The 26,349-nt window shown below is 34.3% G+C and overlaps 1 protein-coding gene across 9 annotated transcripts in view; it reads left to right on the forward strand.

The window, feature by feature from the left end:
* dati (datilografo) overlaps positions 1–26,349 on the forward strand; it is an 811,390-nt gene that overhangs the window by 284,579 nt on the left and 500,462 nt on the right. For 7 of the 9 annotated variants that reach the window (XM_069846946.1, XM_069846942.1, XM_069846937.1 and 4 more), the window contains one exon: positions 24,955–25,044. The exons of 1 other annotated variant lie outside the window; for it this stretch is intronic. In XM_069846946.1, the coding sequence (XP_069703047.1) occupies positions 24,955–25,044 (90 nt within the window). The remainder of the gene's footprint in view (positions 1–24,954; positions 25,045–26,349) is intronic. One more of the 9 variants, XM_069846943.1, reaches the window with a different exon arrangement.

Consider the following 26,349-nt stretch of genomic DNA (forward strand, 5'->3'; position numbering starts at 1 on the left):
TCGGAAAAAATCAATACTTTCGCGTCTGCGCACATCTCACAATTCACGACCTAGAACAAGGTCACTTGATCTTGTCAGATACAAATAAAATGTATACATCTGAATAATTTCAAGTTAGAAATATGGTCGAGCATAAAAAGTCGTATGAAACTCGCCTATAATGGTAATTAAGAAGGTCGTATGAAAATTATGAAACTATTTTTATTCTTATATTTATTTATTTATTTATGTATTTATTTATTTATTTATTCATTCATTTATTTACTCTGGTGGAGTTAAGACAATCAGGCCTTCTCTTCCACACCACCAGGAATGCAACTACAAAAAAAAATCATACTACAATGCAATTAATCTACTGTAATAATGAGTGGCAGAATGAATATGACATAAAAAAACAACTGAACGTACAAGTAGAAATTGAAAATAATAAAAGTTACAGTAGTCTAACATATTAAATGATGAAAAAAAGAAGGAAAACATATACAACAAATATAGACACAAAATAGCAGTGACACTCAGCATCATTGTTATTAACCAAAAGACAATAAGCTGTTCTATTATCCTGGCACAGAGACAAGAGAAAGAGTTAAGCCAACAAAACGAAATTATTGTCGAAATAATAAAGATAAAAACTTCGGCATAAATTTAGCAACTTCTCAGAAACTGATTTCATGAGATAAAACATACTTTTCTAATTTACTTTTAAACTGTGACAGTGTCGTAGGTAACTAGGTAACGAATTCCAGGGGCGAGGCAATGATACAGTACAGGAAGATGAACATAGGGAAGTTCTGTGGTGAGGAATAGAGAGGAGAGATTGATGCTGATTTCGTGAAGTAGTTACGAAGTCTTTACGTACTATCCGTCGATTTATTAATATTAAAATACAGAGCAAATCGATTTTCTAAGTAGTTTATTTCTTATAATTCTTCTTCATCGACTTTTTTTTGTATATACGAGTAAATACTGTCTTTCGTTTTTTTATTTATTAACTTAAAACATTAAAATTATAGAATAAATTTCTCTAAAGAAAAAATGGAGTAAGTTGACTACAAACTCTTTCCATTCTGACGGAAAGAAGCATTATCTTCGCCTAAAAGGGTCTGTTAGATACTCGGTCAAAGAACTGTAACTGATTTTCGCCACGAAAGGTGATCAAACATACACTTAAATTTCCCAATAAAGAAGCTCTACTACTCTTAAAATGAGATCTGTAGTTATGCTGTTACTATTATTTACTTATAAGGATTTAATATTTCTAACAATAATAATTACGTACCATTAACTATTTTTATATTACTATATATAAGGTCATATATTAAATAATCAATTTATTATTCATAAATAATTTAACATAAATATATTTTTATATAAGTAATATATATTCAAACATGCAAATCAAGATTTCAGGTACAACTCCCTGTAAAGTTGATTTGAATAATTTCGAAGGAAAAATTGTTCCGGGGCCGGGAATTTATATTCAAATAATTTAGATTTATATTAATATAAATCATATCTATATATAGGCCTATATAATTTGAACTAGTAATGGAAATTACGGGAAAACAGCTGAATGGATTTTAATGAATGACCCGTCATTTTGAAGCTTGGTATCCAAAGATTTTCAAAAAAATAGTAACTTTCAGTGAAGCGTTAGTTTTCCTACATAATTTTCCTATTTTCCAAAATCCTTCTTTCGTGCGTTTTGAGAACTCATTGCATTTCAATATAAAACAAAACACACACTACAATAAACAATAGGATATTACACGAAGGCCATGACCTGCAGGATTGCTGACATATTTAGAGCTCAAATTCAATTGGTTATTAAAACCTTCAAGACTTACTAAAATGATTTACATGTCTGATTCTGCAGTGTGTAATTTTTTGAGTACAGCTGTGTATTGGATATTAAAATCTATGAAACTTGAGGTGGCTTGGTGACATTACTTTCATTAGAAATGAAATATTATTATAGTTAATGCCATGATGTGACTATTTTTCATTAATTAACATATTAATGCTATATTGATGATATGAAAGTGAAACGTTTTGGGATTATGTAAGTAAACGTAGAGAATATCTTAAATTAGATCTTCATTTCTGTAATTTACTCAGTGGCGGCTATATAGTATGTAACTACAAAACTTAAGTAAGATAATAATATTGTTATTAAAAATCAAATATTTTTATAGTTATTAATCAAGTGGGGTTGGGTCTTTTTCATATACTTAATGGAGGTGCGGTGTAGATATTTATATGCCTCATTCTCTTCACTATTGGCTCGAGAGAGCGCCAAAATTACAGTTCCTAAGGAAAGACCAAAAGGTATTAATTACTGATAAAATAAGGAACCTACAAAATTATGTAGTCTCCCGATCATTTCAGCAAGATCTCTTAGCAGGATAAAATGATTTTACCCTCTACATTTCAAGCTCTACATGCAGCAGCTATACAAAGATACTATGTCTGTTGTTAGAAAGCATAGCAAAACTGCCTTTTTTTGACTTTCACCTACAATCCACAATGACTTGAAATAGCTATTGCTTTACTCCCACATGAAAAACCCACTGATCGTCCTGACATTGTTACTAGGATTTTGGCGTTGAAATTCAAAAACTGAAGGTGGATAGGTTCAAGAAAAAGTATTTGGCATAAAAAAAAACATTCAGAGGTAGTATGTGTCATTATTACGGAAGCAAATATCTTTCAAAATGTCTGGTGTTCTTCATTGAAAATAAATCTGAAAAATTGTCATTTGAACGTCAAATGAATTTAACTTTTAGCATTTGCTGTAGAAGCCACTAGTATAATACACTCTGTTTTCAACAGTAATGCTGTATTATTTATAGATAATCTGTATTTTATATAAGTAATTATTATAATATAAATAAGCACTGAAATCTACTTCCACTACTCGAGCCCAAGAAAGTATTGTTCTCGTGAACAAAAGTTCAATTGGTTCCTCGACAAATGAAATTTCCCGTCTTCATTTCATCACTACCTCGTTATCTCCCTCTAGTAACAGTTAAGTCCCTTTATGTGACTGTATGTCGATGAAATTGTAGTAAAGGCAGAAAAGAAAATGCTTTTACAAGCGACATTTTTTACAATTGGCGATTACTATATCTGTCCAGTTTATAGCTTTCGTCAGCACTTCCGTTACAAGCCCTAGATTACACTAGTACTTAATATTCCAAAGAGAATTAGATGTCGTTTAACTTACAGTGAGCTCCTGCCGTTCTTGCAGTGTGTTCTGCAAAAGGGGTTCCACTTTTTCTGCGCACTTTGTCAACTGTCCCGTATTTATACCGACGCGGTTTCCACTACATAAGGAAGTCTCTCACTGAAAGGAATTAGAGCGTCAACATGCACTTTATCGCCCCGGAAAATAAAAATGTGCATCTCCCCATATTTGTTTGACTTTGCGTTTCTCCTGTGGCTGACGTAGTCAACATGGAACGAATTGCGCAGGTCAAGAAACTTGGTTTTCTCTGATAACGATAAGCTGAAAGGCAAACACAAGTGTACATATCTACGTATGCCTCTCTGTCTAATCGTGAGGCCCCAGCGGGGGTATCGTACACTTTGTGTTAACACACGTGTTGGAATCGCAATAAGTACAGTACTTCTTTTGTTTCAAATGGTGCGTCATAGCAACCAAGAAGAATTCTCGGACAAGAGGCCCAGGAAAGGACGATTTTATAAAAAGGTATTTTTATAAGAAAATTTTCTATTTTGTCTCTGTATTTTAAATTAACGCTTTATACAGGGACATCATTCTATTTTTACTAACATTTTTAATATTCGTACTAATAACTCATGTAGAAATAAATCTGTACCTACTCTGTAAAAACGTACCTTACGTACTGTAAATTCAAACTTCACTTCTGTCCGAGCCGAAAAAATAAAATTACTCAGACATGCTATCTACTGTCCGTCCAAGTAGTTATGTCGGAGGATCGTAGAAAGGGGGGAAATCACTTGACAATTAATTATTTAACGAGGCCCTTTTATTTAAGTTATTTTAAACAGTTGCATAATATTACGTAGACGTCCAATTCCTAACAGAAATTAAGACAGCCCAGCCACTAGCCTTTTCAGCCGCGTGAGCAGAAGCAGATCGGTAAAATCGAGATGCGACGTAGGCAAAAGGACGACAGCACCTGTGAGAAAATATGATTCAATATTGAAAGCTGTTTCGCCACTAGAAAACGCGAACATATTTCTGGAACGTACTATACTCACTACTGCTTGACGGCATGTACGCGGCCTTGGTTGTGTTGGAAGTTTAGTAGTAGAAGGGGTGGGAGTGAAGTACATTCAAAAACTCAGGTACAATAAAAATTGAAGTAAAAATAAAATGATGTCCCTGTATAAAAAAGGGTAAAGTTTCTGAAATATTCCTCATCCGTCATTTGGATCAAGGACGCCAACTTCTATAAAATATTGGCGGGAGAAATCTCTACGTCTACTTGGAAAACACATCAAAGAGACATTCAAGTCATTAAGCTAAACATTTTAATCATCATCTGCAGCATCATCACGAACACTTTAGGTTTAGGGCCAGTTGAGACTGTTCCTATAGGCTACCTCAAGTTGCTCTTGATGTCATCAAAGCAGGGTTTACGCTAGAAAATAAATAATATAATAATCAATAATAATAATCAATGAATAAATAATTGCCGCAAAAATGCACAAATGGAAAATTATATTTGTGCAAATTGCAATATTAACCTATAAATAATTGTGCAGAAAAATAAAATTAATAGCTCTCAAGTATACACAAACAAAAAGTTATGTAATTTGTTTCTTGGAGTTTTATTACTTTGAATCCGTCTTATCACACTCTAGATATAATTATGTAAGTAAATCATTAGACATAGGTATGTTTAGAATCAATTACTACTTAATTTGCATCACATTAAAATACATTATTTTATGGGCACTCTAAACTTGAAATTCTTTACTATTAGGCCATTAAGATTTATTGTTAGCAGAGTGCTAACTCGAAATTTATCTATTGAAGAGGTGGAGAAGTTCAAATATCTTGGAGTAACAGTAACAAACATAAATGACACTCGGGAGGTAATTAAACACAGAATAAATATGGGAAATGCCTGTTATTATTCGGTTGAGCAGCTTTTATCATCCAGTCTGCTGTCAAAAAATCTGAAAGTAAGAATTTATAAAACAGTTATATTACCGGTTGTTCTTCATGGTTGTGAAACTTGGACTCTCACTTTGAGAGAGGAACATAGGTTAAGGGTGTTTGAGAATAATGTGCTTAGGAAAATATTTAGGGCTAAGAGAGTTGAAGTTACAGGAGAATGGAGAAAGTTACACAACACAGAACTGCACGCATTGTATTCTTCACCTAACATAATTAGGAACATTAAATCCAGACGTTTGAGATGGGCAGGGCATGTAGCACGTATGGGGGAATCCAGAAATGCATGTAGAGTATTAGTTGGGAGGCCGGAGGGAAAAAGACCTTTAGGGAGGCCGAGACGTAGATGGGAAGATAATATTAAAATGGATTTGAGGGAGGTGTGATATGATAGAGAATGGATTAATCTTGCTCAGGATAGGGACCAATGGCGGGATTATATGAGGGCGGCAATGAACCTCCGGGTTCCTTAAAAGCCAGTAAGTAACTTAAGTAGTAAGTAAGAGTGCTAACTGTAGCCTGTTATTTTAAAATTAAAATTCATAATGGTCAAAAGGAAGAGGAGTACGTCAAGGATGCCCTTTATCACCTAACTGTTCAACATTTACTAGGAGGATTTAGTGAAGTACTTAATTTTTAACGAATGAATAAACGTATTTTGTAAAAAAATAAAAGCGGGAGGCAAAGGCTAATTGGGGTTTCTGGGTATCTGATCGGGTCAAAAATCCTGATAGGACTGATATTTTAGCCACCGGTGTAGGTGCCTGCCGATCTGGAGTTGCGCCCAGGCGCGGGTTCGATCCTCGCTTGGGCTGATTACCTAGTTGGAGTTTTTACCGAGGTTTTCGCCAATCGTAAGGCGAATGTTAGGTAGTCTATGGCTAATTCTCGGCCTCAGCTCGCTATCACCAATATAATCGACGCTAAGTAACTGAGTTGTTGATACAGCGTAAATAACTTATTACTTAGGCCTAATTACTTACTTACTTACTTACTTACTTACTTACTTACTTACTTACTTACTTACTTACTTACTTACTTACTTACTGGCTTTTAAGGAACCCGGAGGTTCATTGCCGCCTTCACATAAGCCCGCCATTGCCCTTATCCTGAGCAAGATTATTCCAGTCTCTACCATCACATCCCACCTCCCTGAAATCTATTTTAATATTATACTCCCATCTACGTTTCGGCCTCCCCAAAAGCCTTTTTTCCTCCGGCTTCCCAACTAACATTCTATATGCATTTCTGGATTCGCCCATACGTACTACATGCCCTGCTATCTAAAACGTCTGAATTTAATGTCCCTAATTATGTCAGGTGAAGAATACAATGCGTGCAGTTCTGTATTGTGTAACTTTCTCCATTCTCCTGTAACTTCATCCCTCTTAGCCCCAAATATTTTCCTAAGCACATTATTCTCAAACACCCTTAACCTCTGTTCCTCTCTCCAAGTGAGAGTCCAAGTTTCACAACCATAAAGAACAACCGGTAATATAACTGATTTATAAATTCTAACTTTCAGATTTTTTTGACAGCAGACTGGATGATAAAAACTTCTCAACCGAATAATAACAGGCATTTTCCATAGTCTATTTATTCTGTGTTTAATTTCCTCCCGAGTATCATTTATATTTGTTACTATTGCTCCCAGGTATTTGAATTTTTCCACCTCGTCGAAGGATAAATTTCCAATTTTTATATTTCCATTTCGTACAATATTCTGGTCACGAGACATAATCATATACTTTGTCTTTTCGGGATTTACTTCCAAACCTATCTCTTTACTTCAAGTAAAATTCCTGTATTTTAACTAAATAACTATGTAAGAAAAGGATATCTGATATTTAACACTTGCAGTGAATTTCGGTAAGTCCGGAGGGCCTAATTGGTCAAATCCATGTCCTCACCTTCACGCTAGGGCCCCCTGGGATCTTCTAAGATGCGAAAGAGAGAGTGATGTGCGGAAAGCAACGAGAAGCTACCGCATTTATCCTTCGCAAGAAAAACTGCAAGCATGGCATGATGCGTGTAGTAAAAAAGCACCGTCTTTTGTATTTGTATGTAAATTATAACAACAGAAAGATACTCGTAATGGGTTCGTGAAGTTGCAACTTACACATTTTGTGAAGTTGGAGACGTCGAAGTATTTTCTTATCTCGTCGATCGAGATGCAGTGGGTGGAAGCTGGAAGACAGCTAATTTTTCTTGGAGTTTGCATTCCACCATAGATCCGCTCACCGCCATCTGTTGTGGCATTCTCATGTGGGTAGATTATATTGCTCTCCGGGTTCGAATCCCGTCTTGGGTGGTATTTGTCACTGTTAATTATTCCGCGAGGGTCAGACTGGCTGATTCATAATGAGGGCCACCAAGGATGTTGCAAGTACGCACCACGCCCTACAGCTCAACGCTCAGAACATATTAATAGTAAATCGAAATTGAAATAAAATTGAAGCAAAAACTCGATTGAAATTTTATGTTGCATTTACGTTGCCCTTTATTGCATAAAGTGACAATAAAAGGAAAGATGTGTAAGAACAAGGATTCAGTCGGTAGAAATTACTTTCAGAGGGTTTTATAAGATGTCTGAAATTGGAGATATGGAGGCTGTAGAATTGTGGGTGGGACATCGTGATTAAAAGTAAGATGTATATGACGGAGGAAAAAGCAGGAGCATGCAGAATATGGTGACAGACATCTGCAATGAAGAATGAAGAAATAAGTAAAAAGAAGAGTGATTGCGTCGAAGTTAAGGATGAATAAATGATGAAGATAAAGGAAAATAAGTGAAGAACTCGTGAAGTATGAAAGAAAAAAAAGATAGTATAGACTATAGAATATTATGAAAAAGAAGTAATGAATTTACTGAAGAAGAAGAAGAAGAAGAAGACGACGAAGAAATGAAATAAACAGTATATAGAAGAAAACTGAAAGGAAATAAATCAAGGAAGAAGAAAAAAATAATAAAGTGAAAGTAGTGCAATGAAATTATTAACGGACGAAAAACCAGGAGCACGTGGAATGTGCTGACAGACGTCCGCAAGGAAGAATGGAGAAGGAAAAAAAAAAAAAAGAAGAGTGACAGTGTCGAAGATAAGGATAATAAATTATTAAGATAAAGGGAAATAAGTGGAGAACTCGTAAAATACGAAAGAAAAAAAGATAGTATAGAATATTATGAAAAAAATAATGAATTTACATAAGAAGAAGAAGAAGAAGAAACGAAATAAACAATATAGAAGAAAACCAAAATGAAATACGTGATAGGAAAAATAATAATAATACAATCTGCACATTTAAAGGACAAAAATAAAATTCTTTTAATCATTTATTGTCATAATACACTGCTCTCTTAAATTGACTGAGTATGAATGAATGAATGAATGAATGTTAGCCATTATGTCCCATGTTGGGCACAGGCCTCCTGTGATGGGGTTAGAACCCCCTCGACAGGGATGGCTCAAGTGCACTCGCTTGGTGAGCCAATCCAGGCGAGCTTGTCGTGTATACTACTTTTGTGACATGGTTAATAACCCTGTTCAACTTTAACTAGTCTCAGCACTCTGTTCTTTGTTCAGCTTTTTTTCTTGCACTACACACATACTGACACCGGCACTTTGACAAGCACTGATTGCTATTTACACTATTTACCTGACACTTTCTCAACACTGACTTTACTATTTATAAAACTTATCTTACACTTTCACTAATACTGACTTTACTATTTACAATATCTTAACACTGATTACGTTACCTATTTACAATGACCTTCCCTAGTTCTTTCCACAAAACTCTGTTCTTTGCAGTCCTCGACCATTGTTTCCCCGCCTCTTTGGTAAACATGTCAGACCATCTGAGCCGTGGTCTTCCCTGTCCTCTCTTTCCGACTTAGGGGTCCCACATCGTGACTACATGGGTCCATCTTATCTGATGTAGTCTCGCCACATGTCCCCCCCCCCAGGTCCACTTCGTTGCCGTGGCTCGTTCTGCTGCGTCAGTAGTGTTCGTCAGTCTTTGTAGTGTTTCGTTTGTCATTCTGTCTCGTAGCGTGATGCCCAGTATTTTTCTTTGCATCTTCCTCTGGCATATTTGTGTACTTGAGCGTTGTCTCTCGGACAATATCCAAGTTTGGCAGCCGTATAGCAAAATTGGGATTATACATGTCTCTAGTGCCTCGAACTTGAAATTGCGGTTGACTGTCTTGTCTGTCCATATCAACTTCAGGTTTCAGAACGCATTCCGTGCCGATGAAATTATTCTATTGATCTCTTTGTGGATTCTTTGTGAGAAGGTAACTAGTTGACCCAAATACACATATTTAGAGACATACTGCAATTCTGTGTCGCCTGAAAATTAAATCAATGGGTTTCTCAAAATACGCTATGAAATGTTTCATATAAAACAATTTGTATCTCGAAAAGAAAGCAAAAATGAGCAAAATTGTATTAAACTTTTTTTGTTTGAAATATCTCAAAGAATAACACCCTGAAATTAATTATATTACTTACGTTTTATTCTGTATGCTTGTTACACTTCTGTGGAAGTCGGATCTTGTATCGATTTACAAGTCTCATTTCGGTAAGGATGAAATACTGTGAGATTCCGTACGCTCATACACTAAATATGAGTACCTACATAACGCAGAAATAAGTTGTAAAGTTTCTTGTTTCTATTTTGTCCTCGTATGGAGCCGACACTGACAATGTTCATTATACAACTTCCATCAAACAAGTATCACAGTTCTGCACGAGTTTCAAATCGCACAAAAGCTTGTGTTTCCCTGGTTGCAATTAATGAAAGGAAGTTTTCATGTTGAACTTCGTACATCAGTTATGAGTCCCTAGAATTGATAATGCAACGTCGTGCTGAAAACGAGATCAAAATATCACCACCTACCAGCAGCATTTGTGGTCAGAGTTCACGAAGCAAAGGGGAATTTTAAGATATTCTGCATTTTGTACGAAAGAACCTTTAAAGTTTATCACTACTATAACATTATTAGGTATCTTACTTCTTCAGATTTTAGGGAAGAGTAGAATAGTCACTTTATTATACAGCGTGTCTCTAAAAAAATGTTTGCACATAGGCCTATGGTTAGTGATTCACAAGTAAAATATTAGTTTTGGGAATTAATGAAAAGACAATATCTTTTTTCTAATGTTTTAAAAGGTATTCCTTATTTTTGGTTTACAAGACCAATATTTTTGTTAAATTATTAAAACTAATGAAAGGTGTCATAGGTTATTTTACAAGATGGTGAATGTAATTGCAATTTCTCCAGGTTGAGTTAGCAATGAACTAAAACATCCAACGTACCAAATGGAGAAACACTTAGGTATATTTAATAACAGATCAACATCAAAATTAATTCAACAATATGATTTACATTCAGATGTAACAATGGTTAAATAAAAATATCCCTTTTTATTATCCTTTTATATGTATATAAATACAGCAAATCTCAAATTGATTCCATTACTAACACCAACACGTCCAGAAGAATATAAATTAAAACGATTAATATTTGGTAAATATGGTTTCCGATGTGTAATTTGACATAACTAAATATCAACTACCACGACAGAGATCGTGAAATTGCTGGCTCTAAGTTTTGATAAATCGACCAAAATGATTAAACCAAAATTTGCAGTTGCCTAAATTAGTAACTCTCAGAGAGACCGAGAATACCTGTTACCTTACATTAATTCCCGCCGTTTTCATGCTGTACAAGGAAGATAAAGATTGTTACTGATCCAACAACGCAGGCCCGCGTTGGAGAGAGTGAGGGTGACCAGCTCAAACTTTCACTATAGGTGGAGACTATCGCCAGTACCGCGCATGCGCGCAGAATCGAAAAACGTAAAATCATCATATTGGAAACCTGAACTCTCGATTTACCATTTTTTCGGATTACAGTAAAACGAGACCTACCGTTACAACATATATACACTAACTTCAAAATTTATCCACATGGATGCAGATTTATTGTGAAATTTCTGCATTTACACCCGTTATTCCATCTCGCAGATCGTCGACTATACGGGACTTCGTTGCCTACATACGATCTTTCAGCTCGTTACTTTTTTTTTGCCGCTTACACATTTCAGCATTACCAAAATATAAGCATGGTGAGCATGTATCTTAAAACATTCGTCAATCTTTTCTGCAGTCGACTACAGAAATCAATTTTTTTCGGTAGCCATGGAGATAGTAGGTAAAAGTGAGTGTACAAGCACAGTCTAGTATATACAGTCACGAAACTTGAGTTTTGAGGGTGCTAGGAACAATAGATTATGCCGGTACTATTTCACATTGTCTGTAATGAGGCGATAGTAGCGATCCTAGTGGTTAGCAACTATCTATGGATGCATATTTACTACGTATTGAGCTTCGTGACTGTATATACTAGACTGTGGGACAAGTATCTATAGAGCAAATACAGAAATACTGGCGTTACTAAGCGATTGATAAATTCACTGAAACAAAAGTCACAAACATGTTTTGTAACAATATTTAATAACATTTCTGTACTCATTTCGTACTTTTTGCAACAGAAGAATATATTTCACAGTTACCGACATATTTCGCATAGTGGTTAAAATTTCGTGAGAGTATTTTGCTTAAATATGGTACTTTATGTGTCTGGAGTCCCGAGCAGTGGCATCGTGGTCTAAGGCATCCTGCCTAGGACTCGCGTTAAGGAATGCATTCGAGTGCTCATGGGGGAAGAAATTTTTTCATGAAACTTCGGCCAGTGTATGGGACCGGTAACCACCCAGCATCGTGATGCACTTGGGGAGGTATGATAGGTAGCGAAATCCGGTTGCGAAAGTCAGCTATAACGGCTGGGGGGAATCATCGTGCTAACCACACGATTCTTTCGTTCTGATTGGATGATCGTCCACCTCTGTTTCGGCGTGTGGACGTGAGACCAGCAGCTGGCTAGCTGGTCTGGACCCTTCAAGGGCTGTAGCGCCACGGATTATTATTATTATTATTATTATTATTATTATTATTATTATTATTATTATTATTATTGCCTATATGTGTCTGGAAGAGTAATTGTAACAAAGAAATTAATTGTGAAAAATTTCGCGAATAGGCTGTCACAACTACCAAGAAATATGGTCCCTATAAATCGATTTTGTAACAATGATACATAAAGTACGCGTTTTCGAATACCGGTGAAATTGACTAGAAAATTCGAAGAAATAATTATCTGTTATCTGACATTCGCATTTTTGTTGAGAACAACCTGGGAAAAATTCCAATCAGGTAATCGCCCGAGAGGGATTCTAACCCACGCCCTAGTGAGTCTAGGAGTTCTCGTCTTTGTAATCTTTAGACCACGTCAGTGATTTCATCCATAAAGACGTCGATTTTCATTAAGTGGATTTATTGATCGTAATGTGTTCATCCTTACGTACAGAAATATGTGAAAATGCAAAATTCAGTATATAATTCCTGCGTTAATTAATTAATTCATTCATTCATTCGTCCATCCATCCATCCAGGCATCCATCCATCTAGGCATCTATCCATCCATCCATCCATTCATCCATCCATCCATCCATTCATCCATCCATCCAGGCATCCATCCATCCACCCATCCACCCATCCATCCATCCATCCATCAATTCCCAACCTTTGTTAAAGAATGTAATCACAAGAACTAACAAGCAACGTTCTGATGGGGGCAGATAAAAAAGTTAAATTTTCTTCTCCACAATGTTAATAATGTCAAAAGAAGTGCTTATACAAATTCTGGCCACTCGACCGCAATTACAAGGCCGTCAACAAAGTGTTTTTCCCTGGGGCCACTTACAGAAAAAATCATAATTGCATGAAAATATTTATTGAAACAGATACCGCAATTGTTGCTATATTTTTCAACATATACCCCACTGAAATTGAGACGTTTGTCATACCATGGGATCAATTTTTGTGTCGTAGAAGTCAGCCGCCTGGGATCGGAACCAACGTTTGACAGCGTCTGACCTCTCTCTGTCGATCCCATGATTTTATTTTTTATTTTATTGGGTTATTTTACGACGCTGTATCAACATCTAGGTTATTTAGCGTCTGAATGAAATTAAGGTGATAATACCGGTGAAATGCGTCCGGGGTCCAACACCGAAAGTTACCCAGCATTTGCTCGTATTGGGTTGAGGGAAGACCCCGGAAAAAACCTCAACCAGGTAACTTGCCCCGACCGGAATTCGAACCCGGGCCACCTGGTTTCGCGGCCAGACGCGCTGACCGTTACTCCACAAGTGTGGACCCGATCCCATAATATGAGAAAAGTCTCAATTTCGGTGGAAAATATGTTGAAAAATAGCTCAACAATTTCTGTGTCTGTTCCAATAATTTTTTTCAATGAAATTGTGTTTTCTTTTTCTGTTTACGGCCTCTGGCGAATTAATTTTTTTACGGCCCGCGTAATTGCGGTCGAATGGCTAAAATTTGTATAAACACTTCTTTTGATGGTGAAAGAAAGAAATTGAACTCTTTTATTTGCCCCCATCAGAATGTTTGCTTGTTAGTTTAGGGTCTCTGGTAGAAGAGAGTAGGGGGGAAATACACTTTTCCACAGAATTATGTGTGTAACGAAACGCATTGAAATTCGTGTTGAAAATGGGCACCAATTAGGCCGAGAACAGATAAGAAGATTCAGTTACTTAGTTAAACATTCCACGTTGGATTTCAACCAAGAAATTCTTGACTTTGCACAACCTAATGACTGGACAAAAACCAACCGTCCTGTTGTCTGAATCACGAGGTTCTGCAGTTGCATTTAGGTTATCAGTTGCAACATGCATACGAAAGTCACAAATTACTGATTACGACTCGACGGACCATGGAAAACCTGTTCAGATACCCGTCGCCCGCTGTTTCATTAATACAGAACTTTAGCATTAGGGAAATTAGCTTTAGATTTTCAGTACAATTTATTTACAAGTCTGTACTTTTTTTTCGTCACATCCATAATATTACAAGGTGATAAATTTTAAAATTTTACGCCTACATTGTCTAGGCCAGGCCTGCACAAGGTTTGCGCTCTCCGAGCCGGCTCACAGCTCATGAGCGGAATGCAGATATTAGCTGCGCTCTATATAAGGGTGGACCGGAAGAAGAGGTGATCTCGTACAAAATATACACAAAAGGAAGTACTATTACGAGTGCTTATGAAATGAATTCCCGTTCAGTGTTTGCAAAACTATCTTGGACTATTATTAATTAATAAAGAAATATTTATTTTACAGAAGTAATAGAAATTATATAGCTACTTAAATGTACAATATCATTTTGTTATATTTTTATTTATCAGTACATCAAAACGAGATTTTATGCTGTTGGCAGCTGAAAGGAACAGTAGCCTACTGATCAAAATGAAACATCAGTTGCAGATGTTCGATGTCTGCCTTTATTAAAGTTGATCATAGAAAACAGTTGCTCACAAATATAAATGTTGAGCCATACATAGCAATCATTTTCACAGCCAGCCTGTGTAGTCGTGGATATTATTGCTAATGTTTAGTCTTGTAAAACTCAACCAGGCTAGTAGTATTATTCAAACGATCTTTAGCTCTTAGATCACATTGAAGATCAATAAGTTCGAGCTGTAAATCGTTAAATGTTAAATGTTATGTTCCGTCTTTTAGATTCCTCCATACTGTACTGTAGCAGTAGGTACGCAACGTGAAACAGTTTCTGAGAATAGGCCTACACACTGCACTCCACTAGATAACTGAGCAGTCGTTTCTCTCTCCTCTACCTATAGCAAGTCTATGTCATTCTGACGTAGCTTCCTCTCCGTTTCGGCGAGCGGTAAACACCGCTCTCCCGCTCCGAAGGAGCGCGCGCGCTCGTTGAGCGCTGTTTGTGCAGGCCTGGTCTAGGCTAACTTCTTGTAGTTTTTGTCTAAATACTAGTAGGGAATATTCTTTCAGATACGAGACGTTATCAGGAAGTTAGACGTTAGAGACGTCACTGATAGTAGAAATTGCAGGAAACGAGACCATGATTGTTTTCAAAATGTTATTTATTAGGAAAATGTGGAAAAAAAAATAACCAAATAAAAATTTTAAACAGATTCGACTGAATTGGAAAATATACAAAGAAAATTAATATCTTAATGTTCATTCAGATTTCTACCCATTAATTCCGGGTGTAGTTACGAGAGAAAATGTGAATAGTTTAATTGTCAGAACCCATATGCTAGACGCCATGAGCTAGATTATCTGTTCTTTTGTAACTTCCTCAAATGTGATGTACAGGGTGTTTCCGGGCTGGTGTTACAAACTTTCATGTATGTTGGGGAAGGGCACATGTATCAATTTGAGATCAGGAACCCTGGTCCGGAAATGACTGAGTCGAAAGTTATAAGCAAAAATAGTTGTGTGGAAATGGAATTGTAATTTGGCACCACGTGCCCTCCTTCCCTTAACTTTTGGAACAGTCGTGGAAAGATGGTATGGGCCGGATGTCTCCTACGTGGGTACTTGACGGATACAATCTGTGTACTTTTCTACTGTTCCCATTGGCTCATCCGTATTCGAAAATCAGGTCTGCATATTCCGCTCTCGTGTACTCCTCCATTTTACTAGGACTGATCGACTGGACACTGCAACTTGTACACATACACAGACGTGCATATCAGGACCGCTCATGTCCGTTACACATTCTCCTGGTAGAGGGGAAGAGAAGGCCTGATGGCCTTATCTCTACCAGGTTAAATAAATAAATAAATTACGCCATCTGCATTGCTTTAGTATAGTTTCCTGTCCCCACCCCTCAGACAGCGCACTGAATGGAATATTGTAAGTAGACAACGTAAACAACGTCAGATGAATACAGTATGTGTAAGATGTACAGATAAATACACATAAATAAGGTGTACAGAGGAATAAAATTATTTCATTTCCACACAACTATTTTTGCTTGTAACTTTCGACTCACTCATTTCCGGAACAGGGTTCCTTATCTCAAATTGATACATGTGCCCTTCCCCATCATCTAGGAAAGTTTGTAACACTAGCCCAGAAACACCCTGTATAAATATTATTCATATCGTTTTTCGCAAAGCTGTTATTCCGGATCTAAAATGTTTGATGTACCTTAAATAATATTCAGTATTTAATTTCTTGTTCCAGAGAACGCTTCAAATTTAATGTATGAAATTGAAATTTAAGGCGATCTTCTTCTATTACTGTTTTTTTATTAAACAGAATTCGTTGCTAGGACACGTTTTGGAATTAATATTTAGGCCTATGTAACGATAAAAGAAAGTCAGTTTTGAACAAAAGAAGGAACGTATTTAACGGTTGACAGTACCGCAGTTTTTATTCTGTCTAACTTTTTTGTTTTTTGACCGTTAAATGTTTTCGTGTCGGCTCGAGTGCAGCATCGGTTTAGACGGTATTTAATGCTACGAAATTTGAGCGTAAAATCCTCCTCCTTCGCGTGTCTTGGTAGAGTGAAGAGCAATTAGGGACATCGTGTTTTGCACCAGTCACGTAAACATCGGGAAATGCATCGTTCGTGTGACGAAATCGACTTACAGACTTCTGGTGTAAGAAATGAAACGTTCACTCGACTCCCTTGACAAATACACACCATCCGAAATAGAATATTGAAGTTTCTATTAAGGTGAAATACATATTATTATCTATTCAACAAGCCAAATAGTCCTGCGTTCGATTCTAGAATATTTTACATTTGAAATAGAGAAAGAATCTGTGATGCATATTTTTCTCCCACTTTGCTCTCTACTGTAATTTTCATTACACTATTGCTCCATTATGACTGTACTGTCAGTTCGTTTTCCGAGAATAGTATCAGAGGTAAAAACGTAGAATAAAAGTTTGTTACTTTTAAGTATCGTTTGAATTATTGTTTTTGTTTTTTTTTTATATAAAAATTAGTCGCCATACTAGATTGCTATAAATTTGTTAAACAGAAATGAATGGAGAGTTATAGTCCAAAGAATACTTGTAGGTTAGTTTTTCTAAATGTAATTTTGTTTTCATTTTACCTTTGATTCATTACCATCATTTAAAGTCTTCAATAAATAATTATTATTAGTTGAAAATCTGCTATTAGTAAAAACATAATTTAAGGTACGTGATTTAATTTACAAGTAAATCCTACAGTTTAAACAGATCAGTGTGATCTAATTTATGTTAATTTTAAAAAAATAATCATTTTTAACATTAGTTTTCTGTTTATAAAATCTCAATGGGAAGTTAAAAGATATATTTGGATTTTAAAGTAACGATAAGTGCATTACTTATTAAGCAAAACCATCGAAAAATTCTAGATTGTGTTAGAAATATTCGCCATAGCTTTTAAACCATATTCAGTATTCAAATTATTTGCACAAAGAAAAAAATATATATCATAGTACATTTCGTGAATAAAATTACTCTGTATAATACTACAGAACAACAAAGTTTACACTATAGAATATAGTCAGTTTTTTTTGCTCCGTTTTAGTAGTAGCTAAGTTTACATTCCATTTATAAAGTAATTTGTATGGATATCTTTGTATTCTAAAAGTGTTTTATGATGAAATTTTGAATTGTGAAATAATTACTACGATTATTTTTACAGAAAAAAATAAAACAATTTTCCTCTCTTTATCTCTAATACGTTTATTATTAAAACTATTTCAGCTTAAGCCTTATATTTCGTGTCTAAAATTTTTCTATTGGCGACAAAATTATATAAATGAAATTTTCTCTAGCAAAACGAATTTCAGAAACATACTTTCTCTACCATTTCAACTTTCACATAAAAAGGCAAAAGCCATAGAATAGGTATTTATGGTTAAGTTTCAATATACTACTGACATTTTGTATTATCTTCTATTCATTTTTCAGGCAACATCATTTTATTTTGTGTACACCTTCTTCTGATACATCGACTCATAGATACTGAATATGAACATAATCCGTTAGAAAGTTAAAGAGATATTATGGTACAAAAACGACTTGCAAAAAAAAAAAAAACACTTAACACTTTTGCTGTACTAAACATGCCGAAAATATATGATTGTTTACCTCCTGAGTCCTGAAAGTATAATGAGTACACTATAGCCTACCAAAACTCATACACGATTATGATATAAGATGTATGTGCAGAGACCCGAAGTCTAGTATAATATACCTGCATTTGTGTCCTACTGTAATCGGCAGAATTTTTTTTTTCAGTATTTTTTCCTCATGTCAGTGACTTTCTTTTTTGAAGTGTAGAATTATATTGAACTTTAAAAATAAAACAACAAATGTCTCAGGACTTAGGAGGATAGAGATCTCGAAATCGATTATATTATACAGTATTGTAATTCGCCACATAACGAACAAATAGAAACTACATTCGATTACAATATGGCGTGTATCGACCTTCTCTTAGTAATTTATCCATACATACTTACTTACTTACTTACTTATGGTTTTTAAGAAACCCGGAGGTTCATTGCCGCCTTCACATAAGCCCGCCATCGGTCCAAAGATTAATCCAGTCTCTATCATCATATCCCACCCCCCTAAAATCCATTTTAATATTATCTTCCCATCTACGTTTCGGCCTACCCAAAGATATTTTTTCCTCCGGCCTCCCAACTAACACTCTATATGCATTTCTGGATTCGCCCGTACGTGCTACATGCCTTGCCTATCTCAAACGTCTGGATTTAATGTTCCTATGTGAAGAATACAATTATATATAACTTTATATATATATTAGTTCAAAGTTTATGCATTTTATATAATATAAACTCATTGACAGTTTTTAAGATACAAATAATAAAAAAAAAATATTTTTCACATTTTTATTAAATAAATGTTCAGTGACTTTATTGAACTGCGGTTTACAAAATATGGCTCGATAAATAATTGACGGTTTTAAAAACTATATTTTTATTATAATATTATTTCCTTTATTTCTTGCATGTTTGAATTATTTGCACTTTGAAATATTTGTTGCATTGAGACTGTGTTCATCTATTCTATATTTCGCATGATATGTATGTAAAATTCTGGCAATGAATTAGTCGTATATAATACCATTCTTTGCTCTGCATTCGCTTTTTTTTTTGTAGTAAACTATTACGTTATATTGCAATTTATGTATGCGTGATATTTCTAAGTTTCTGATGTTTTTCGTCAGTTTTCTAAATAAGTTAAAATCTAATTTTAAAATAAATTGATAACACGTCAAATTTATTTGATATTCCAGGTAAATCAGCATTGTTTAAACTACTAGATACAGGAAGTTGGTATTTTATTGGTTTAGTACTTTTTTAACCCTCGAACTACATAGAGAAAAATACACATTTATCATTTCAGTGTTTACGGATAATAATTTCATGGTAAACTGAAGATGGCAGCACTTGGACTGCTTATCTGACTGCCATCTACAGAATCATTCAATAACTTCATCGTAAGAACATTACATTAGATGTAAATATAGGCCTACCAAACATTTTTTTTTTTATTTTTCTGACATGATTATAACATCTATTTGCAATTTATGAGTGATTAAGAATGTTTTCAGGAAAATTATAAGACAGGTGGTTCTTTAAACATGGTAATATGTTACAGAAAATAATATTAATGTGATGAAGGCTATATGTGAAAATTATGATCCTATATCTCATCTCATTCAAATATCTGATACTATCTAAATTGCTTTCTCACTATGTAAACAGACATGATTAACAAAATGAATTACATCTTAAGATAGTTCATTATAATAGTTTCTGATTCTTCATTAATATATCGAGCTTTTAATAATGAATGTGATTATCTAGTTGTTAATTAATTGTTCAATTGATGCCATTCGGGTGAGTGGTCTTAAATTGCTGTCATTTTTAATCGCCCGCCAAATTAATGAAATATTAAAAATTATTTTAATACGAAATATTTCTATTCTCCTTTTCACTTTTAGTCTTCTACGCATTTTAATATTTGTATGTATCCAATGCCTACCCCTTCACTTTACGTGATTCGGGTTCCGCATATTGCGGATAGATGGCAGGACTGTGACCCGTTTTCTATATTTGTAAAGGAACAAATTTTTAAAATGTGCTTTCAGTAATATATTTTATTATGCCTCCGATCAGTATATTTTAAAATGAATTGTGTACTCCAAAACATACCCCTCATAGATTCATTGTATAATTTACAGTATTAATGTATAAATTTGCATAATGAAGGTTTTTACCTTTGCCAATGTACTACAATCTGCTTTATGGAGTCATAATTTGATAGCTTTGAAGTTAAAAATCATTTGAACTAAATAAGTTAGAAGACACGTTACGTTTCCCTGTCCACAAAATGGGTTATTATAATGGTATAGAGGTCTGCTTACATACTTTGGGTACATTATGGAAACTTTAACACAAATTTGTACCTACTGATTCATTGTTTGGAGATTTGTATTATTTCTGATAACCTGGGAATTAGGTACCAATTTTAACAATTTTATAACAACGAAGAAGAAAATCGTGATATTGAAATAACAATTTCGTACATAATTCTCATTGTTGTTGCAATTAGATACATTCTGAATTGAGATTCTATTTTGACGTTAGCTTTTAGTCCTTGATACACATTTTCCTGTTATTGTCGTGAAATTTATTGGCCCTTTAAGAATTTATTTAGTAATTAATTCAAATTTCATCCCTTTATGAAGCTTATTATTTTATCTACTCTTAAGTAACTAGATTTAATAACAATAATGATATTAATAATACATTTTCTAATTAAATATAATATTTCAATACCAATAAAATATTTTATAACTGGTGTTCGCCTGAAAACAGGTTTCGCTTAGTATAGTGCCGTTCGAAAAGTGACAGCCCTCATAGAGGCAAGACATAGCATCAACTTTCGGAAATAAATTCACTTGAGGGGGCATGGAGGTAGAGCCCCATGCTTTCTTTACTTCGGCACTAAAATGAGATGGTGTGGTCTGCACCATGCTTTGGCCGCCTTTTATTTTCGGAAAAGACCCGTTACTCAATTTTATATTCTAACGAATACCGCATTGCCACTAACTAAAATGAACTGCACTGAATGATACAGTCAGCTGTATATTATGCTGAGTTCTCTTTTTGTCCGTTACTACGCGCCACAAAACCTTCTCACGCTCGATTCAGGGGAAATTCGCATTATATTTCCTCTACAGTCGCATTCGATTTATAACAGCAAATGGCTGACGGAATTTATCTGAGCGAAACCTGTTTTCTGGCGAACGCTATGTCTTAAATAAAGTAGCAATTTCTGCATTGTATTTTATATATTCTGTGGAAGTTATTTAAGGTATCTACTGTGACAATTAAAAATTGATACCTATTTTTGAGCAAATATTTTTATATTTGACATTATTATAAGAATGTACTATATGATACATTTAGTATTATATTTTTGTAGGAATGTGGTATCAAATTTAAAATTATTGTACAGTCTTAGAAACAATTGATGGCGCACTTACTTGTGGTGAAAAAGTTTCTATCGCATTACTTATTTACACTAAATTATTTTCCCTGGCACTTGTTCTAGCTACTTAGGAATAACATACGACGAAACAACGAATGTTATTACCTTAACTATTGGTTCGCGTGTAAAACTGGTCGCTCTTCCTCGTGATTATGCGTAGTGCCTTCTTTTTGGCACTGAAAATATCTGTACCTTTAAACACATTTTGTAAAACAATTTCTAAATCGTTAAAAACAAAAGCTGATTATACTGTAAATGAATTTCTGTTATGCAAGATTACAGCCACTGAGTTTTTTTTAATGAAATTGTAATGTTTTTATGTAGGCCTATCTTTTGGCGATGCTTTTTCTTATCCATGTATTTGATTAATGGCAGAAATAAATCCTATCTTATTTTATTCATCAATTATTTCTAAGACTGTACCTGTACCTACAGTATTTTGAGATTGTTATGAGAATCTAATTTTTTTATTGTTATTGTTATGAGATTATTGTGCTTTCCTGACACTGTTGTGGGAGTCCTTTCTTTATTTTGACTTTCTTATGAAAATCTAACGCTTTTGTTATTATTGCTGTGGAATTATTATGCTTTCCCGACACTGTTTTGGGAGTCCTTTCTCTATTTTGACTTTTTTTTTATGAAAATCTAACGCTTTTATTATTATTGTTAGGTATCGGTATGGGATTATTATGTTTTCCCGACACTGATGTGGGAGTCCTTTCCCTATTTTGACTTTGTTATGAAAATCTAACGCTTTTATTATTATTGTTAGGTATCGGTATGGGATTATTATGTTTTCCCGACACTGTTGTGGGAGTCCTTTCCCTATTTTGACTTTGTTATGAAAATCTAACGCTTTTTTTATTATTATTAGGTATCGGTATGGGATTATTATGTTTTCCCGACATTGTTATGGGAGTCCTTTCCCTATTTTGACCTTGTTATGAAAATCTAACGCTTTTATTATTATTGTTAGGTATCGGTATGGGATTATTATGCTCTCCTGACACTGTTGTAGGAGTCCTTTCCTTATTTTGACTTTGTTATGAAATTCTAACGCTTTTATTATTATTTTTACCGGTATGGGATTATTATGCTTTTCTGACACTGTTCTGAAAATCCTTTTCTTATTTTGACTTTATTATGAAAATCTAACGTTATTATTATTATTTTTACCGGCATGGCTTTATTATGCTTTTCTGATACTGTTGTGGGAATCCTTTTCTTATTTTGACTTTATTATGAAAATCTAACGCTTTTATTATTATTTTACCAGTATGGGATTATTATGCTTTCCCGACACTGTTATTGGAGTCCTTTCTCTATTTTGACTTTGTTATGAAAATCTAACGCTTTTATTATTATTATTATTATTATTATTATTATTGGTATTATTATCATTATTATTATTGCCTGTATGAGATTATTATCCTAGGACTCGCGTTATGGAATGCGCGCTGGTTCGAGTCCTCGTGGGGGAAGAAATTTCCTCATAAAATTTCGGGCAGTGTATGGGACCAGTGCCCATCCAACATCGTGATGCACTTGGGGAGCTACGATAGGTAGCGAAAGCCAACTATGATAGCTGGGGGGCTCATCGTGCTAACCACACGATACCTCCATTCTGGTTGGATGATCGTCCACCTCTGCTTGGGCATGTGAACGTGAGACCAGCAGCCGTCTGGTCGGTCTGGGCTCTTCAAGGACTGTGGTGCCACGGATTATTATGCTTTTCTGACACTGTTGTGGGAATCCTTTTCTTATTTTAACTTTGTTATGAAAATCTAACGCTTTTGTTATTATTATAGGATTATTATGCTTTCCCGATACTGTTGTTGGAGTCCTTTCTCTGTTTTGACTTCTTTATGAAAGTCTAACGCTTCTATTATTATTTTTACCGGTATGAGATTATTATGCTTTTCTGATACTGTTATGGGAATCCTGTTCTTATTTTGACTTTGTTACGAAGATCTAACGCTTTTATTATTATTGTTATGGGATTATTATGCTTTTCTGACACTGTTGTAGGAATCCTTTTCTTATTTTGACTTTTTTTTTATTAAAATATAACGCTTTTATTATTATTAGGAGATTATTATGCTTTCCCCAACACTGTTGTTGGAGTCCTTTCTCTATTTTGAGTTTGTTATGAAAGTCTAATCCTTTTATTATTATTTTTACCGGTATGGGATTATTATGCGTTTCTGACACTGTTGTGGAAATCCTTTTCTTATTTTGACTTTATTATGAAAATCTAACGCTATTATTATTATTGTTATGGGATTATTATGCTTTCCCGACACTGTTGTGGGAATCCTTTTCTTATTTTGACTTTGTTATTATTATGGGGTTATTATGCTTTCCCGATACTGTTGTTGGAGTCCTTTCTCTGTTTTGACTTCTTTATGAAAGTCTAACGCTTCTATTATTATTTTTACCGGTATGAGATTATTATGCTTTTCTGACACTGTTATAGGAATCCTGTTCTTATTTTGACTTTGTTACGAAAGTCTAACGCTTTTGTTATTATTGTTATGGGATTATTATGCTCTTCTGACACTGTTGTAGGAATCCTTTTCTTATTTTGACTTTTTTATTAAAATCTAACGCTTTTATTATTATTGTTATGGGATTATTATGGTTTCCCGACACTGTTGTGGGAGTGCTTTCCCTATTTTGACTTTGTTATGAAAATCTAACGCTTTTATTATTATTGTTATGGGATTATTATGGTTTTCCGACACTGTTGTGGGAGTCCTTTCCCTATTTTGACTTTGTTATGAAAATCTAACGCTTATATTATTATTGTTATGAGATTATTATGGTTTCCCGACACTGTTGTGGGAGTCCTTTCCCTATTTTGACTTTGTTATGAAAATCTAACGCTTTTATTATTATTGTTATGGGATTATTATGGTTTCCCGACACTGTTGTGGGAGTCCTTTCCCTATTTTGACTTTGTTATGAAAATCTAACGCTTTTATTATTATTGCTATGGGATTATTATGCTTTCCCGACACTGTTGTGGGAGTCCTTTCCCCATTTTGACTTTATGAAAATCTAACGCAATATTCTTATTATTTTAGAATTATAGTGCTTTTCTGACATTGTTATTGGGCTCCTTTCCATATTTTGACGTTGTTATGTGATTCTCTAGCCTATATTGACATTATTATGGTGACCTGGTACCTACTTTGTCTTCACACTTTGTCTGTACTAACTTGTGCGCTGTGTCTTTTCCTTTTGTGCTGCTTGTTGCTTCCGGTGGCGGAACGAAAGCTGTCCCGATCAAATTCCGCAATTAGCGACCGCACTCTTGAAGAATGCTGGTCCACGCTTCAACGAGTGAGTTGGCATCTCTTCCGTTGTGTATAGTATTCTTCCATTACTTATTATTATTATACATATAAGGATTACATAAGAGTATTGATTAGGGGTACATAAAAGTGTCGTCTTTATTTGTGATGTCACGTGTTTAGTGTTGCACGAAGTGTTGTGTTTTGCTGTACTTGGTGTTTGACTTTTTGTTTCTCCATTCTCTTTTTCTCTTCTCTCATTTTCTTCTTCTTCTCTTCGAGAAATCAGGTAGTTTTTTTAAATAAGCTTTGTAATATTTTATTTGCTACTTTTGATCTATCTTGTAAGATAATATCTGGAGTTGCTTATTTTTCGACTTCAAATTATTACATCTAATGTAACTGAGTAATTGCAGAAAGGGGTTGTAGGATTATGGTTTTTATGTAAACTATTACTGAAGGATAGATTATCAATGTTGAAGATATCTCGAAATTTCAGAAAGGTTAGAAAAAAATAACAAAAACTTTCGTTAACAGAATTTGTAAGAAAGGGAAATTTATTTCAAAGTGGGTTTATTCATTGCATAAGCATCATTTCTTGTCATTAAAATTATAGAAATAATTAAAATGTGGCTACAAATTACAAAAAAAATGAAATAGAACTTAGTGCTAGAATTACATAATAATTTGTAAATTTAGGACTAAAGTTGTTTTTAAACTCAAAAAGAGGGATAGTGATTATATCTACGTTATTGTAGAAAAAAATTATTGTCCAAAATAACTGTTTTATGTTTTCGCAGTCAATTTTTGGAATTTAAAATAAAAGAAATCACACTTTTATCTAATTAAAAAAAAGTAAAAAAAAAGAACTGTGTACTAAGAATGTGTAAGTATACGCAATTTCAGTCTCATGTTTTTTTTTTATTTCATTGAATGTAAGCTCTTGTTGCCGGATAGTAGAGAATAGTGTACTAGAATTATATAAAAATTCACTATTGACAAATATGTAATTAATTTTTTATTTAAAATTTTTTGCCTACTTAAAGAAGGCATACGAAAGAATTGTGCACTAGAAATATACATTGACATGCTATTTAACTTTCTTACGTGGTTCTGATTCTACTGCTTGATTCTCCTTGAAATAAATATTTAGTTAGCAAATATAGGTGAATGAAGACAAGAATAATTTAAGCAATAGAAGTTCGTAATACTACGCATTTTGATACGTGTAAGTTTATTTTTTTGGTGTATTTTTATGATAAAAAATAAGTAATTTTAAATTTGGAAACGAAGCCATTGAAATGTGTTCTTGAAATTTTAATAATGAACCAATTTTGTGGTATAAAATTTTCATTTCATTACCTGAGCGTCGATTTTT

The sequence above is a fragment of the Periplaneta americana genome, chromosome 15, assembly GCF_040183065.1.
Source record: "Periplaneta americana isolate PAMFEO1 chromosome 15, P.americana_PAMFEO1_priV1, whole genome shotgun sequence".
NCBI classification, from domain to species: Eukaryota; Metazoa; Arthropoda; class Insecta; order Blattodea; family Blattidae; genus Periplaneta; species Periplaneta americana.